At 35.1% G+C, this 18,259-nt stretch overlaps 1 protein-coding gene across 27 annotated transcripts in view; it reads left to right on the forward strand.

Moving 5' to 3' along the window:
- The window catches only part of SNAP91 (synaptosome associated protein 91), a 161,843-nt gene that overhangs the window by 39,300 nt on the left and 104,284 nt on the right, over positions 1-18,259 (forward strand). For 25 of the 27 annotated variants that reach the window (XM_017515774.2, XM_037733950.1, XM_037733953.1 and 22 more), the window contains exons 3-7: positions 4,291-4,433; positions 7,449-7,524; positions 8,266-8,368; positions 10,791-10,884; positions 11,941-12,052. In XM_017515774.2, the coding sequence (XP_017371263.1) occupies positions 4,291-4,433; positions 7,449-7,524; positions 8,266-8,368; positions 10,791-10,884; positions 11,941-12,052 (528 nt within the window). The remainder of the gene's footprint in view (positions 1-4,290; positions 4,434-7,448; positions 7,525-8,265; positions 8,369-10,790; positions 10,885-11,940; positions 12,053-18,259) is intronic. The other 2 variants (XM_037733961.1, XM_037733960.1) reach the window with 1 other exon arrangement.

Raw genomic sequence — 18,259 nt, forward strand, 5'->3', positions numbered from 1 at the left:
TGCTGAGAGAAATTAAAGACCAAAATAAATAGACCGGTTGTAAAATTCAATATTGTTAAGATGCCAGTTTACCCCAAATAGATCTATAGAGTCAACATAATCCCAATCAAAATCCCAGGAGCCTTTTTTGTTGTTGTTAAAGTTGATAAGCTCAGTCATATGGAAATACAAAGGACCTAATAGAGCCAAAAAGCATTTTGAAAAAAACATAATAAACTTGGAGGGCTAACACTATCTGATTTTATGAATTATAATAAATTTACAGTGATCAAGATAGTATGCTATTGGTATAAAGACAGAAAAATAGGTCAACATAACAGAATAAAGAGTCCTAAAAAAGACTCAAAAATGTGTGGTCCATTTATTTTTGACAAAGATACAAAGGTGATTCAGTGGAGAAAGAATAGTTTTTTTAGCAAATGGTGTTGGAACAATCTGATATCCATATGGAGAAAAATGAAACAGCCATACCTCATACCATCTATAAAAACTAACAATGTATTATTGATCTAAGTGTACAACCCTAAATGTACAACCCTAAAACTATAAAATGTGTAGAAGAAACAGAAGAAAGCTTTGTGACCTCGGATTAAGCAAAGATTTCTTAGATATGACACCAAAAATATACTCCATAAAAAAAAAACCCCAATAAATTCTAGCATTCTAGGATTTCATCATAATTAAAAAATTTCTCTTCTTTCAAAGACACTGTTAAGAAAATGAAAAGGGAAGCCATAGACTTACAGGAAATATTTGCAAGTCATATATGTTAGAGGACTTGATCCAGAACAACTCAATAATAAAATAAGTAATCTAATAAAAATAGGAAAAGAATGTATAGCAATGGCAAATAAACAAATGAAAAGCTCATGAAATAAATGTTCAACACTATTATAGTCATTAGGGAAACGCAAAGAAAAACCAAGATATATGACAAGATACTTGTTAGAATAGCAAAAAAAAAAAAAAAAAAAAATCATATCAAGTCTTGGCAGGAATGTAGAACAACCAGAATGCTCAGACACTGCTTGTGGTAATGTAGCATGGTAGAAATGCCATCGGGCAAGAAAGCAGTTCCCTAACATTAAATATTTGAACTTGGCAAGATATATCTGGCATCTTTTTGGTAGTTTGAAAACAGCTTTCTGAAGGCAGTTCCCTAAAATTAAATGTTTATTTAACAGTGACTCAACTTTTCTACTTCTAGAAAATTACTCGAGAAATGAAGTCATATGCCCATATAAATAAATATATGTAAATGTTCATAGCAGCTTTATTTGTAATCACCAAAAACTAGAATCACTCCTAATTGTTCAGAAACAGGTGAATGAATAAATAATTTTTGATTGTTCATATAATGGAATACTCTCCACAATAAAAAGGAATGAATTATTGATACCTGCAATAACATGGGTAAATCTCAAAATAATTAGCTAACTGAAAGAATCCAGACCGTCCCTCTCAAGGAAAAAGTTTTACTCCCTTCATATAAAATTTAGAATATGCAAACTGATTTATATTGACTGAAAGCAAATTGGTGGTTGCTAAGGGACAACAGGAGAAGAGAAAGAAGAATTTTTAAAGAGTATGGGGAAACTGTTGGAGGTGATGGATATGTTCATTATCTTATTTCTGGTGGTAGTTTTATGAGTGTATAGGTTCCTCAAAACTTATCAAATAGTATACTTTACACATGTGCAGTTTTAATGTCAACTATACTTCAATAAAGCTGTTTTATAAACTACCAAAAAGATACCAGATATATCTTCTCAAGTTCCAATAAAGCTTAGAATTCTAAGAAACTGATACATGACATACACATAGCATTTAGAGCTCACAGTTTTTAAGATTTTTTTATGTTTATATCTATACTTTGTTTATTTTTTGAAATTCTTTAAAAATTATTTTTTGTGAGGAGGTAGAGGAGTAGAAACTTATATAATAACTACTTATGAGAACATTTGGAGCAATTATTATGGAAAAACACTTTAAAGTTAAATATGTACATACCCTACAACCTACAGGCTAATGTCAGTATTCTGAGCACATTTAAGTTATGCTAAGCTAAGCTCTGATCTCCAGTAGGATCAGTGTGTTAAGTGCATTTTCAACTTAACAATATTTTTAACTGACAGTGGGTTTATTAAGATGTTATCCATTAAGTCTATGAGTATCTGTAGATGAAGAATAGTAGCTCTCAAACTGGTCTCAGGGTTCTTTGTTACTAAGGAACCCAAAAAGCTTTTGCATATGTGAGATATTTACTGTATTAAAAATTACAACTGGGATAGTTTTTTTAATTCACTTTTAAATAACAATAATAAATCTATTAACATGTTACATATAAACATGTTAATATAAGTAATACTTTTAGGGGAAATGATTGTTTTAAAGAAACAATAAAAAGAGTAGTATTTTACATTTTTATAAATCTCTTTAATTTCTTGCTCAATAAAAGACTGATATTTACATCTGTTTCTATAATCCATCTGTTGGGATTTATTATTTTAGTTAGAGTATATGAAGAGAACCTGGCATCACAAAGATATTCATTTAGAAAAATGAGAACTATTTTAATCCTTTTCAGAAAATTGTGAATATTCTTCTTTGGTACTACACTACAGTTCTCCAACTTATAGTTTCTTAAGTTTAAATTGCAACATTGACTCTGAAACTACATCAGTGAACTTGTTAATCTTCTGTTACATTAAAATGCATTGGTCTGTATCATACTTTGAATGGATCTCTTTACCCATGCATTATTTTGTAATATTATATACTAGTCATTTGGGAAATATTGGTTCACTGAGTTATTTACATCTTCCAAATGTTGACTCATTTGATAATTTTGGCTGAAGGATGTCTTTTATATATTTTGCACAACAAATATTGTACACAGTGCTCTGCAAAGTGCTGGTCAGGAAACAGACATTACCACTTTTAAGGAGCTGTGGTCTGGTAGAAATTATGACAAATATACATCTATTCTGAACACCCAGCAGGAACAAAGTGCCTCAAGTTTTAAAGCACAGGGAGGCAACATGGGCCTGTATTTGAAAGGGACCAGGAAAGATTTCCTGAAGGATGAGGAAAAGTCCAATAAAGTAAAATATTGAGAGAAGGGAGTTGATGGGATAGGAATGATGACAGAAATTTAAAATCTGTATAAATTAAGAAATAAGCCTGCCCTGAGCCACTTATAATTCAGGACAGTTATCGATATCCTTTAGTCTAAAGAGTTTAGAGATTTTTCAGTGATGGAATATCAATTTTGATTTATTGTGAAGAGAAATGTAACACATAAAATGTATAGTTTAATGATTACTGAGTGTGGATTTGGAGGAAGAAGAATATATTTACATTTTTGTTGCAAGTGCATGTTTGTTACATGGGATTGCCTAGGAACTGGGTATCACATGCAGGTCTCTGCAAGATAATTGTAGCCTGCAACAGAAGTCATGCAGTGTCTGCTGCCCTGAAGAGGTCATCCTGTACTGTTGGAAGTACTTAAGTCTGTACTGTCCCACTGTGGCTTAGCTTCTGTTCCTTAGCACATGATCTTTGGTTGTCCTAGCTAACTCTCTCACAGCATTAACTGCTTTTCTGAATGCTGGACACCCCCTCTTGGCCAGGAGGTCATTTATTTTTAAAATTCACCTGGACTCATACTAATATATGTAGATGTGAACAGTGAATGTATTATAAATGTTTACTTTCTTATAAACTCAGGTCAAGTTGTCCTATGAATGCTTACATGGGTATAGAATTCTTTTCTCTTTTAATATTTGATCTCATTCTGCCACTTATGTGATAAGTGTATTTACTAGCACCTTTCAAAGTTAAAATCCAACTGAGATACGCTTTTAGCTATTAAATTTGAAGAATACATTTATGTTTTTGCCTTCAAATGGCATATAGAATAAGTGCCCACATTTGAGTCATTGTGCTTATAGCAATAACAGAGGAGAATAAATATATGAGGCTTAGCCTTCCTGGAGTTTATAATTTTTAAAATGGCATAAGTACCCGCAAACAGATAAATTCAGAAGAGAGCACAGAAGAAAATTCAGTAGTAAAGTATACTCAAGAATAAATAAATACATTGGGTAAATAATATATGTACATGTCCATGAGTAAAATATTAGTTTAATTTTTTTTATTTTGTTATCAGCTGTTATCAAAGTACTTTTGAGGTCATATTTTAATAAACAGGTTTCAATGTTCCAAGTCTGAAATGAATTTTTGTATGTAATTGTTAATATCATTGATTAATATCTTCTATTTTCATAGATTTGATCCAGGCTACCAACGAGACCAATGTTAATATTCCTCAGATGGCCGACACTCTCTTTGAGCGGGCAACAAACAGTAGCTGGGTGGTTGTATTTAAGGCTTTAGTGACAACACATCATCTCATGGTGCATGGAAATGAGGTAAACTAAGTAAACTTTTTTTTTTTTTTTTATGACAGAAGGAGGGTTTTAGGAAGAGTATGGTGGGGATTTAAGGCTCTTCGAATTTTCACTAATTAAGAGAAAAAGAAAAGGAAATACACAGTTCCAGATCATCTAGAATACAAGTTTAATCTTCTCCTTAGCTATTTAACAAAAAATAAACTTTAAATTAGACATTGTCTTATGAATATGAGCTATAGTTATATCTCAGGATATTGCAGGTTTGGTTCCAGACTACTGCAAAAAAGCTAATACTGCAACAAAGCAAGTCACACAAATCTTGGCTTCCCAGTGCATGTAAAAGTTACATTTACACTATACTTTATTAAGTGTGCAATATTATATCTAAAAAACAATGTACGTATCCTAATTTTAAACTCCTTTACTGCTTAAAAAGATGATTATTAAATGACCATCTGAGCTTTCAGTGAGTTGTAATCTTTTTGTTGATAGAAGGTCTTGCCCTGATGTTGGTGGCTGCTGGCTGACTAGGATGGTGGTTGCTGAAGTTTGAAGTCACTATAGAAATTTCTTAAAACAAGGCAACAGTGAAGTTTGCCACATCCCTTGACTCTTCCTTTTACAAAAGATTTCTCTGTAGCATTCAGTGCTCTTTGATAGCATTTTATCTACAGTTGAATATCTTTCAAAATTAGAGTCAGTCCTCTCAAACCTTGCTGCTGCTTTATCAACTGTTTATGTAATTTCTATATCCTCTGTTGTTATTTCAACAAAGTTCAAAGTATCTTTACCAGGGGTAGATTTTATCTCAAGAAACCACTTTCTTTCTCATCCATGAGAAGTAACTCCTCATCCATTCAAGTTTTATCACAAGATTACAGCAATTCAGTCCCATCTTTAGGCTCTATGTCTAATTCTAGTTTTCTTGCTATTTTCCCCACATCTGCAGTTACTTCTTCTACTGGTCTTGAACCCCTCATAGTCATCCATGAAAGTTTAAATGCACTTCTTCCAGATTCCTGCTAATGTTGGTATTTGTATGTCCTCCCATGAATAACGAATGTTTTTAATGGCATCTAGAATGGTGAATCTTTTCTAGAAGGTTTTCAATTTACTTTGCCCACATCCATCAGAGGAATGACTATCTGTGGTAGCTATAGCCTAACAAAATGTATTTCTTAAATCACAAGACTTGAAAGTAAAAAGCAGCCCATGGATCAAGGAGTAATTACTCCTTGATCCATGGGCTGCACAATGAATGTTGTGTTAGCAGTCATGAAAACAACATTGATCTCTTTGTACATCTCCATCAGAGTTCTTATGGTGTCAAGGTGCATGTCAATCAGCAGCAAAATTTTGAAAGGAATCTTTTTTTCTGAGCAGTAGGTCTCAGCAGTGGGCTTCAAATATTCAGTAAACCATGCTCTAAACAGATGTGCTGTCATTCAGGCTTTGTTGTTCCATTTATAGAGCACAGGCAGAGTAAGTTTAGTGTTAATTCTCAAGGGCTCTAGATTTTCAGAATGGTAAATGAGCATTGGCTTCCACTACATGTCCTTAGCTGCATTAGCCCCTAACAGGAGAATCAGGATGTCCTTTGAAGCTTTGAATTCAGATATTGAGTTCTCCTTTCTAGATAAGAAAGTTCTAGATGGCATCTTCTTCCAATAGAAGGCTGCTTTGTCTACACTGAAAATCGTGTAGCCACCTTAAAGAATTATCTCAGCTAGATCTTCTGGATAACTTGCTGCAGCGTCTTCATCAGCACTTCCTGCTTCACCTTGTACCTTTATATTATGGAGATGACTTCTTTCCTTAAACCTCATGAACTAACCTCTGCTAGCATCAAACTTTTATTCTGCAGTTTCCTCACCTCTCTTAGACTTCCTAGAATTGAATAAAATTTGGAACCTTGCTCTGAATTAGGCTTTGGCTTAAGGGAATGTTGTAGCTGGTTTGATCTTTTATCCAGACCACTCAAACATTCTCCATATCAGCAAGAAAGCTATTTTGCTTTCTTATCATTTGTGTGTTCACTGAAGTAACACTTTTAATTTTCTTCAATACTTTTCCCTTGTATTTACAGCTTGATTTATCTGGCACAAGATAGCTAGCTTTTGGCCTTTCTCAGATTTCAACATGCCACTCTCATTTCTAGCTCTTGACTTAAAGTGAAAGATGTGCGACTCCTCCTTTCACTTGAACACCTAGAGGTCATTGTAGGGTTATTAGTTGCCTTAATTTCAATATTGTTGTGTCTCAGAGAATAGGGAGGTCTGAGGAGAGGGAGAGAGTCAGGGGACAACCAGTGGTGGTGCAGTTAGAACACACACAACTTTTACCGATTAAGTTTGCCATCATTTACTGGCACAGTTCATGGCACTTCACAACAATTATAGTAGTAACATCAAAGATCACTGATGACAGTTCACCAAAACAGATACAATAATAATGAAAAGGTTTGAAATATTGTGAGAATTACCAAAATGTGACACAAAGTGAGCATTGATAAACTGGCTTATCCCCAGGTTGCCATAAATCTTCAATTTGCAAAAACTTCAATAAAAATTAAGCTCAATAAAATGAGATATGCCTGTGTTAAAATTACAAGTTCACAAAGTGGATATACCATGTAAACCTATTTGTAAGCAAAAATGTTAGGAGAAAGAACAATAAAATTATTTTTCCCATAGGAAATATTCCTTTGTATTTTTTGAGTGAAAATTGCATTCATAAGATGTTTATTTTGGAAAATACTGATAAAATTTAAATTACTCATTTTATGTAGGATGCCTACTGAATCCTAGTAAATTGTAGTATTTCCATGATATGCAGAAATGAAAGATCACACAATTTAATTCTAATTCACAAAGCTTTTTTCCCCTCAGAGAAATTCAGCATTCTAGGAAACTTTATAACTGAGTAAAAGAGATCACAATGAGAATTTGTTTAAAAAAATTCCTTAGGTATCAGAAATTGTTTAAAGGTATGATTTGAGAATATGTGTGTTTAATTCTAATTTTTGTTTTTCAGAGATTTATTCAATATTTGGCTTCTAGAAATACATTATTCAATCTCAGCAATTTTTTGGACAAAAGTGGATCCCATGGTGAGAATATTTATATTTTATAATTTTTTGCCAATGCTTTGATTTTTGAAGTGAGGCTATTAATCCAAAATCATTGCAACTGATAGTTTCATTGAATATTTAAGAATGTACAAATAATTATATTTAAATATAGCTTTAAAATAATTATAGACAACTCAGCATATAAAACATATTAAGTTTATTTTGGGCATTTTTACCACATGTTTACCTTAAAAAGTAATAGTGGGTGTGGTAGACCCACAATTGTTTTTTATGAAGGTGCAGGAGACAGTGAAATAAGAGATGCCTTCTCAAATAAAAAAAAATTATTCCAGTCTTAGAGAAATTTTTTGTGTGGGTTAATGGAATTTGAACTGCATTCATTTGTTCATTTATCATACTCACTGTTTATCTGTTACATGTAAAGCAAGCACATCAAGCAAATGAAACATTATCAGATAGCTGCATGAATTAAGTCTGAAACTGGCTTTTATTTGAACAATGAACAAAAATTGAAGGAAAATTTAAAAACATATTCTGTACTAGAATGGCGGAATAAGTAATCAAATAACCCTGGCATGCCTCGTGTCAAAAATATTTTTGCCTAGAAGCAGGATTTAAATGAGGCCTATCTGATGCAGTTATTGACCCTATCCTAGGACTAACACCATTTAGAGAGTTATAAAAAAAAGTACTAGTATGCAAAGCACGGTTGAAAATATTTTATTAATTAATTTTATTTCTTCTTTCCGCTCCCCCCAGGTTATGATATGTCTACCTTCATAAGACGCTATAGTAGATATTTGAATGAAAAGGCTTTTTCTTACAGACAGATGGCCTTTGATTTTGCCAGGGTGAAAAAAGGGTATGTTTTTGTCTTTCTTACACTTATTAGAGGAGAATAAGTCCTTGAGGCATATTTGATTTCTTCTAACAAAGCTTAAATGCCAACTAATTTTCTTGAAGGCCCAGTTTACAATCACCCCAAAAAAGAAACTCAATAAATAATATTGTAGAAGTTAGCCTTGAAGTTGCAATATGCATTATTTTATTTATATCTTCATGGAGAAAAACCTGATTTGCTTCTCAGTTTATATGCTACAACATTTTCTTCTTCTCTCTAATCCCAGGACAGATTATATAACATTTTATTTGTTAAAATTAATTCAAAATTCTTAAAAATGTATATACCTTTAAATAATTTAAGAAGGAGGGAATTAAGACAAGATTCACTTAAAAGTGCAGTGGCTATAGATGACATTAGCTATTTAGCCTGGCATGGTGATACCTGTAATCCCAGCACTTTGGGAGGCCAAGAGGGGAGGATCACTTGAGCTCAGGAGTTAAAGACCAGCCTGGGCAATGTAGTGAGACTTTCTCTCTACTAAAAATCAAACAAATTAGCCAGGCATGGTGGTGTGTGCCTGTAGTTCCAGCTACTTGGGAGGCTAAGGCAGCAGGATGACTTGATCCCAGGAGACTGAGGCTATAGTGAGCTATGTTCATACCACTGCTCTCCAGCCTAGGCAACCGTGTCTCCAAGACCCTGTAAAAAGGAAAGGAAAAGAAAGAAGAGGGGAGGGAAGGGGAGGGAAGGGAAGGGAAATAGACAATAGCTATATAAATGTTTTTTGATTGAGGTGAATCTGAACTTTGTGTGTGGTGATCTGTTTTTGAGAGATAATATCATCCTAGAAAACACATGCATAAACACACTCATATACACACACTGTAATCAAACTAATTGTTAATACTACCAATTGATTAAGAAAACCTCATTGAAACAGAAACACTTGAATTTTATCCATAATTACCATTTATTTCCCTCTAAATATATGTGTAATCTAGTCAGAAGCATTCAGCCACACATTTGTGCATATCTTATATCTGTTACTCATTTGAAATAATAGCAGGGTACTATAGCAGCTTTACTTTTTAGTCTTAAGAATCTGCACAAAAAGATGTAACTCTATTTTTGCAATAGCCAACCTAACCTTAGCTTTGGGCTACTTTTTTACCATGGTGGTGAAAAACATCAACTTGCCTATTCAAAATAATTTATTGTAGATGAATGCTTTATAAAAATAGGTGTTTTCCTTCATCCTTTTCTCACAAGAGATGATTCTAGTTCATATGCCGTCCTCTAACTTCTTACGTGGCACTGTGCAACCATTGATGATGTTCCCAGTTGCATTGTGACCTCTGCAGTAGGTCCATAGCCTTCCTAGAAACTTCTGCACTCCTGTATGGATACATATGGACACTTTGGGTTGCTTTCTCCACTGTTGATGTGGGAGAGACCCTGAAAGTTGCCATGATCCAGCGTGTCCACATCATCTGGGTATTTTCCTCAGCTATTGCAATACTGCTGCTCCTCAGCCATCACCATCACTGGATATAAGGGCTTCCTAAGAGACCTATAGGTAGAGACAGGGTACAGTGCCTCTGACACCAGCACTAACCTTCAGTCTCATCTTCTGTAGCTAAACTCTTACCTTTGTTTGGGAAAACTGTTCTTATCAGCATGCATTTTTCTTCCCTTGATGGTTAATAGTATAAACTCTGTAATCCAAGTCATATAGGTTTAATAAACTTCCAAGACATGTTTTCTCTTTCTCGAAAAAAGAAAAAAAACCTGGCTCTTTAGAAAGCTTATATTTTGTTTGGGCAAAGTGGCTCATGCCTATAATCTCAGAACTTTGGTAGATCATGGAGGGAGGAGTGCCTGAGGTCAGGAGTTCAAGACCAGCTTGGGCAACATAGTGAGACTCCCATCTTTACAAAAACAATTTTTAAAAAAATTACCCTGGTGTGGTGGCATGCATCTGTAGCTCCAGCTACTTATGAGGCTAAGGCAGGAGAATCACTTGTGCCCAGTAGTTTAAGATTACAGAGAGCTGTGATCATGGCATTGCACTCCAATTTGGGTGACAGAGCGAGACTATCTCAAAAAAAAAAGAAAACATACTTTTCAACACTATTACCTTTATTATAGATTTAGAAAAATGCATTCAGAAATTCAGCTGGCCTCTTTTATCCAGACTGGATTGTTTTCTTTCTAAGGGCAGTACAGATAGAAAATAAACAAGCATTACCTGTGCAGTTGAGGAATAAGAATAGATAAGAGGAAGAAGTATAGAGGGGGAAAATGACTACAACCTTCTAATATCTCAAATTGATCCCTCAAAATTAATAAGAAAATGGGGCAGTGTGGGGGAACAGCTTAGAACAATGCATATGGTCTTAAATTGTCCATATACAAGGAAATTTTTTTTTTTTAATTGTAGGGCCGATGGTGTAATGAGGACAATGGCTCCTGAAAAGCTACTAAAGAGTATGCCAATACTACAGGGACAAATTGATGCACTGCTTGAATTTGATGTATGTATCTCACTAGAAAATGTTTCTTACACGATCAATATTGTCTTTCATTTGAAGATGGGTACAGGTAAATCCAAAGACTTCCTTGGGAAGCAGCTGTAGATCTTCTTCATTTAGATGAATACTTAGTTCAGGCTGTTAAGCTCAGGAAAGATTATTTAGGTTCCCCTGATTTTCTAAGCAGTTTACCAGGTGTTTACATAAGTCATGGAAAAATATGAATGGTACATTCTTGGAACCTCATGTTCTGAGCAGGATGGTGGCCTCCTATTGTACTTGACAGAATGAAGTATCTCCAAGATGTGCCTTCAGGAAGCTAAATAACTTGACCTGCTTTTTTATGTGGATTGCCTAGATGACACTATCCACCAAAGAATTGTGTTTAATCTTAGATAAATTAATGAATTGTTTCATTGTCAATATCCTGGTTGTGATATTATACTATAGTTTTATAGGATGTTACCACTAAGATAAACTGGGTAAATGATATATGGGATCTTTCTGTATTCTTTCTGACGCCTGCATGTAAATTTAAGAGTTATCTTAAAATAAAAAGATTAATTTTGAAGAACCTTCAGGCTGGGATTCGTGGCTCATGCCTGTAATCCCAGAATTTGGGAGGCCACAGCGGGCAGATCACTTGAGTCAGGACTTTGAAACTAGCCTAGCCTGGCCAACATGGTAAAACTCTTACTTTACTAAAAATATAAAATAATTTATCCAGGTGTGGTGGCGTAATCCTAGCCACTTTGGAGGCTGAAATGGGAGGATCACTTGAACCTGGGAAGCGGAGGTAGTAGTGAGCTGAGATCATGCCACTGCACTGCAGTCTGGGTGACATATGTGTCTTTTAATTGATAAGACTAACTTCATTGTCTTAAATTGAAGCAAAAACATGTAGTCCATGTTTTGTTATTGGTAGGGTTACTAAATGAGTAACCAACATTTGTAGAATATTCATGAATTTCTTAGTACTCACTTGAGACATTTTAATGTGATTCAAGAAAAATTATGACAATGATATGCAGCTAATATTAAATTTTTCTGTTTTTCTAGGTACATCCAAACGAACTAACAAATGGTGTCATAAATGCAGCATTTATGCTTCTTTTCAAAGATCTTATCAAACTTTTTGCTTGCTACAATGATGGCGTTATTAACTTACTTGGTAGGTGGAACAACTGAAACATGTCTAGGCTGATGGAGTACATGGTAACATTGATGAATGCTGTGGGATGAGTCTATGTCTCACTTCTTGGCAGGCAATGTTGTGTGGAATACCCTGACAGTGAGTAAGTTCACAGATGGTGGTACTAGCAGGACAATATGGGCAGAGATGGTAAATCCATATCTAGGATAACTGGGTGCTAATCACAGTGTAGACAGATTGCTGCTAGCCACCCTAGTAAAAGGAATTAATCCTCAACCTGTTACTTGGTAGATGGCTGGTCTTCCTAGACTACCGTGTTGTGATGAAAGTTCAGTGTTGATCCGTGTGTTGGCCAAGCAAGGACTCAGCATTGATGATAAGCATATAAGCTTTAGTGATGGGAAGTCCACGCTGTTTAGCCTATTCATAACCTCCATTTCTGATATCATGTCTACTTCCTGTAGAATTCTCTTAGCCCTTTGATTAGCAAGAGCTTTTTTGTGGGATATGCCCTTCGGTTTTTATTCAAATGCGATGAAGATAGTGTCATGCTCTCTGTCCATTCTGAGAGGCCCATCCATCACCTTTTCTCGAGACCTCCTTGTCACCAATCCTCCAGTTTTATTTTTTTCAAGTACTGTACCTTATTATCCAGGCCAACAGTTAGTTGCTACATATAATTTCGTGTAGTTCAATGTGTCTTGCCATTTTTTCTTTAGCATAAAGTGGAAAATTAGATAGATGTATTGCTGGAAATTTGACTCACAGTGAAGATTTCTTTCTATGTCAAGGCCACCTCTTTGTGGGGATATTATTCAGCTAATCACTTCCAGCTGGTGCCAACATGAGGAACCATCTCTAAATCAAATTTGAATGTTTTCTTCCTCAGTCAGCTGGTGATAGAGAATTCCCCCAGAGTCCATGGGTATAATTTGAGGGAGAAATGAGAAAGAAAAAGAGTACATGCACTGGTAATATGAACCATCTGTTCATACAGTCTACCTGCTTATTCACAGCCTGCTTGAGGCTTACCTCTTATAGACCACTTCTGTTTGTTAATGGAGTATTATTGCGCTTGTCCAACTTTATTGTTTGGTACATTAGAAACACCCACTTTAGGTCTGATGATCATTTGATGTTCTTTGGTCAAAATTTAAGTCTCTAAAAGTAAAAGGTAGGTAATAAACCAAGGCAAACTGAGGTAAAAGTAAACCAAGAGCAGTTTTTCCAAAGGAGATTAGTTACTGCGCTACTGTGTGAAGAATACATGGCTCTATTCCAAAGCACTGGAGGCCTGTATTGGAGTGTACCAGAGACACTCTACAGCATTTGAATCTACAAGATACACTTTGAATACCTTTACATCTGCTGAAACAGAGCCTCATGTGGCTTCCGTTTGGAGCAGTTGTGGAGTCTTGCCTTAATCTGGGCCCGACTGTCATGTGACACCATACAGATGCTTTGCTTAGTGCAGCACATGCACACGTCCTCTATGTTGTCAGTGAAGCAGCTCAGCAGACTTCTGCCTCTTTTTAGTTACAAAGAGTGCAAGGTGCAAAATTTGTTTTTTATATTGAAGGGATTTCTCTGAAATGCTCAGACTTTGGGGCCCTTAGAAACTTCATTGAGGTGGCAGGTCTCTGAATTTTCATAGATTCTGCCTCCCATACTTTGACATGCATGTGACTTATCAAGGCAACTAGAACCTTCAATTTTTGCCCACTACATACAATCAACCTTATGTCATCCAGATGATATCCTATGTGAGTATGATAGACAAATAGGTTGATATCCCTGAAATGAGACAGTGAGGCTATAAAGACATCTCTGCTACATGACAGAAAACTACTTCTGATAGTTTCTGCCTATTTAAGTAGAGATAAAAGCATTACCTAGTTCCATAGCTGCCTGTGAGGTTCCACGGGCTCCATTGATTTTTTTCTGGTAAATAAGAAACATCTGGAAATCTGCACATTAGCAGCTATTACCCAATTAAGTTTATAATCTACTGTTATCCTCAAATACATACATCTTTTCAGAAACCAAATATGCAAGTATACTGAGGATATGATGGCATTTCTACCCCCATATCTTTGCAGAAATCAGGAAAACAGTGTGGATTCTACTAGTTTTAAAGTATATCTACTCAAACTATGCATTCAGAAAACTGAAGATATAACCACAGATAGTCTTTTGCATTCACTGTACCTGATTTCCTTTTATAACTTAATCATCATAAAGCCTCCACTCAGATTGCTAGAACATATAGTGATATATTGGGACCCAAGGAGTAGAACAAGCTTAGAGTCAGTGTCCCTGAACAGCCTGGGCAGATAAAGCTGACTTACGATTTTCAGTTCCACATGGAAGGAGCTTAGAAGTCACCACTTTGTCCTAAAAATAAGTACGAAGCTGAAATAATAGACTGAAAAATCAACAGTAACAGTCCTGGGATCCACAAGAGAAGTGAAGACATAGGAAAAACCTCTGTGCCCAAGATTGGAGAGACAGGCAAGTACAAGAAGTCATGGATTACTGGAACAGAGACTTATGAGTGTAAAACTGCCACAGGAACTGGTGCTGAAGTAGGAATATTTGAACTGTAATCAATAAATTGTTGTAGGCTCAATATGGCCAAGTTGGAGAATTTAAAACTCCCAGGGAACCCAGTCATAGGGAGCACCACACTTTTGTTTAACTCCAGGAGCTCAACTAGGCTCCTATAGTAAATATTAGAGGAAAATTTCCTTGTGCTTCCAGGACAGGGAGGAGAAAAAGAACCATTTTGAAATATGCCAGAGCACTCTTGTCCTTAAGGAGATACTACTTAACCAGAGTCTCACTAAAAAGTGAGACCTAAACACAGGACTATGGAACACTTGCCCTTCCCCCACCTTAACACCACATTAATAAAGACCTGTTTACAGCGGTATCTTTTACCTGGTACATCGTGTACAGCTATCAAGAAAAAATTACAAGTAATACTAAATGACAATAAAACATTTGAAAAGATAGAGCAAGCATCAGAACCAGACATGGCAGGGATGATGAAATGATCAGACTGGGAATTTAAAGCAATTATGATTAATAGGCTAAGGGCTCCAATGGATAAAGTAGGCAGCATGCAAGAACGGATAGGCAATGTAAGCAGAGAGATGGAAATCCTAAAAAAGAACTAACAAGAAGTAGTAGAGATCAGAATCACTGTAACGGAAATGAAGAATGTCTTTGATGGGCTTTTAACAAACAGAACATGGCTGAGGAAACAATCATTAAGCTTGCTGATATATCAGTAGAAACCCCCAAAACTACAAAGCAAAGAGAACAAAGATGAAAAAAAAAAATGGCAGAACAGAGTAAGACTGTGGGACAACAACAAAAGGTGTCATATATATATAATGGAATATTAGAAGGAAAACAGAGAAAGGAACAGAAGAAATATTTGAAATAATAATGACAGAATTTACCCAAATTAATGTCAGACATCAAACCACATATCCAGGAAGCTCAGAGAGCACCAAGTAGAATAAATGCCCCTAAAACTACTGTGAGTCATATAATTTTCAAACTATTGAAAATCAAAGATGTAGAAAGAAATCATGAAAAACCCAGAGGGAAAAAACACCTTGTCTATGGAGGAGCAAAAATAAGGATTATGTATGACTTCACCTCACAAAGCATGCAAACAAGAAGGGAATGCAGTGAAATATTTAGTGTTGAGACAACCCACTAACCTAAAGTTCTTCACCCTGTGAAACAGTCTTTAAAAGTGAGAGAGAAATAAAGACTTTCTCAGTCAAACAAAAATGGAAAGAATTTATTGCCAGCAGATCTGCATTGCAAAAAATGCTAAAAGAAGTTCTGTAGAGATAAGGAAAATTATATGGGCCAGAAACTTGAGTCTACATAAAGAAAGGAAGAATATCAAAAGAAAAGTGAGTGAAGGTAAAATAAAAACTTTTATTTCCCTTATTCTTAGTAGTTGTTCTGACAGATAACAGTTTGTTCAAAATAGTAATAGCAATAACATGTTTATGTATTTATAAAATATATACATATATATGCTTATATGTAGGTGAAATGAATGACCACAATAATACAAGGGATAATAGGGAGGAATTTGGATGTTTTATTATGATAAGATACACTATTAGTGAAGCACTATGGTATTATTTGAAAGTGGCCTTGGATTAGTTGTAAATGTACATAGCAAACTCTAGGGCAATAACTAGAAAAGTAAAAAAGAAGCCTAATTAATATGTTAAGAAAGGAGAGAAAATGGAATCATATCAAATGCTCATTTAAAACCACAAAGGGTAGAAAAAGAGTGGAAGACAAAAATAGGAACAAAGAGCAAAGGCAACAATAGAAAATAGTAACAAATAATGGTAGATACTAATCCAGCTATACCAAAAATCACTTTAACCTCAATGGTCTAAATGCATCAATTAAAAGACAGAGACTACCAGAGTAGATCTAAAAACAAGACCCAACTATATGTTGTCTATAGGAAATCAACTTTAAATATAAAGACACACGTAAATTAAGAGTAGAGAGATGGAGATAAATATACCATGCTAACACTAATCAAAAGAAAGCAAGAGTAGCTATATTAATTTCAGACATGGCAGACTTCAAAGCAAGGACAGTTATCAAAGGCAAAGATGGACATTACATAATGATAAAGGGATCAATTTTTCAAACAGACACAATAGTCATTAATATGTATGCACCTAACAGCAGATAATCAAAAAGTATGTATGGCAAAAACTGCTAGCACTGCAAGGACAAATAGATGAATATACTTGTAGAGGTGGAACTACAGCACCCTTCTGTAAGTAATAGACAGATTCAGAAGGCAGAAAATCAGTAGGGATGAAGTTGAATTTAACAACACCATCAACTGGATATAATGGGCATAAGACTACTTGATCTAAAAATAGCAAAAGGCACATTCTTCTCAAGTTTGCATGGAACATTCACCAATAGAGACCACAATCTGAGCCATAAAATACATCTTGACAAACTTAAAATAATAGAAATCATAACAGCCATCTGCTCTCAGACCACAATGGAATTAAACTAAAAATAATAACAAAAATAACTGGAAAATCTCAGAATAGGTGGAGATTAAACAACACACTTCTAGATAACACATGAGTCAAAGAAGAAAGATCAAGAGAAATCTAAGAATATTTTGAACTAAATTACACTGAAAATACACCTTATCAAATGTGTAGGATGCATTGAAAGCAGTGCTTACAGGAAATTTATAGTATTGAATGCATGTACTAGAAAAGAAGAAAGATCTAAAATCAGTCACCTAAACTTCCACCTTGGGAAACAAGAAAAAGAAAAGCAAATTAACCAAAGTAAATGGAAGAAAAGAAATAATAAAAATTAGAGCACAAATCAATGAAATTGAAAACAGGAAATCAAGAGAAAAAAACGATGAAACCAAAAACTGGTTCTTTGAAAACATCAATAAAATCAGTAAGTCTCTAGCCAGACTAAGAAAAAAAGAGGACACAAATTACTGATAATAGAAATTAAAGAAGGGACACCACTACAGATCCTATGGACATTAAAAAGATAAGAGAATATTATGAACAGACTCTATACCCATAAATTTGATAACCTAGATGAAATGGACCAACTCCTTGAAAGATATAATCTATCTAAACTCACACAAGAGGAAATAGACAACCTGGGTAGGACTATATCTATTAAAGATACTTAGTCAATAATTAATAACCTTTGAAAACAAAAACATCAGGCCCACATGGGTTTACTGGTGAATTCTACCAAGCATTTAAGTGAGAAATTAAATCAATTCTTTACAATCTCTTTCAGGACATAGAAATACAGAAGATTCTTCTTAACTCCTTTTTTGAGACCAGCATTACCTTAACATCAAAACCAAAGACATTATAAGAAAAGGAAATTGGCTGGGTGCAGTGGTTCACACCTGTAATCTCAGCACTTTGGGAGGCCAAGGGGGAGCAGACCACTTGAGGTCAGGAGTTCCAGACCAGCCTGGCAAACATGGTGAAACCCCGTCTCTACTAAAAATACAAAAATTAGCCAGGTATGGTGGCAGGCACCTGTAATCCCAGCTACTCAGGAGACTGAGACAGGAGAATCGCTTGAACCCAGGAGGTGGAGGTTGCAATGAGCTGAGATCGTGCCACTGTACTCTAGCCTGGGCAACAGAGTGAGACTCCA

This window comes from Cebus imitator, unplaced genomic scaffold, assembly GCF_001604975.1.
Source record: "Cebus imitator isolate Cc_AM_T3 unplaced genomic scaffold, Cebus_imitator-1.0 Scaffold558, whole genome shotgun sequence".
Lineage (NCBI taxonomy): Eukaryota > Metazoa > Chordata > Mammalia > Primates > Cebidae > Cebus > Cebus imitator.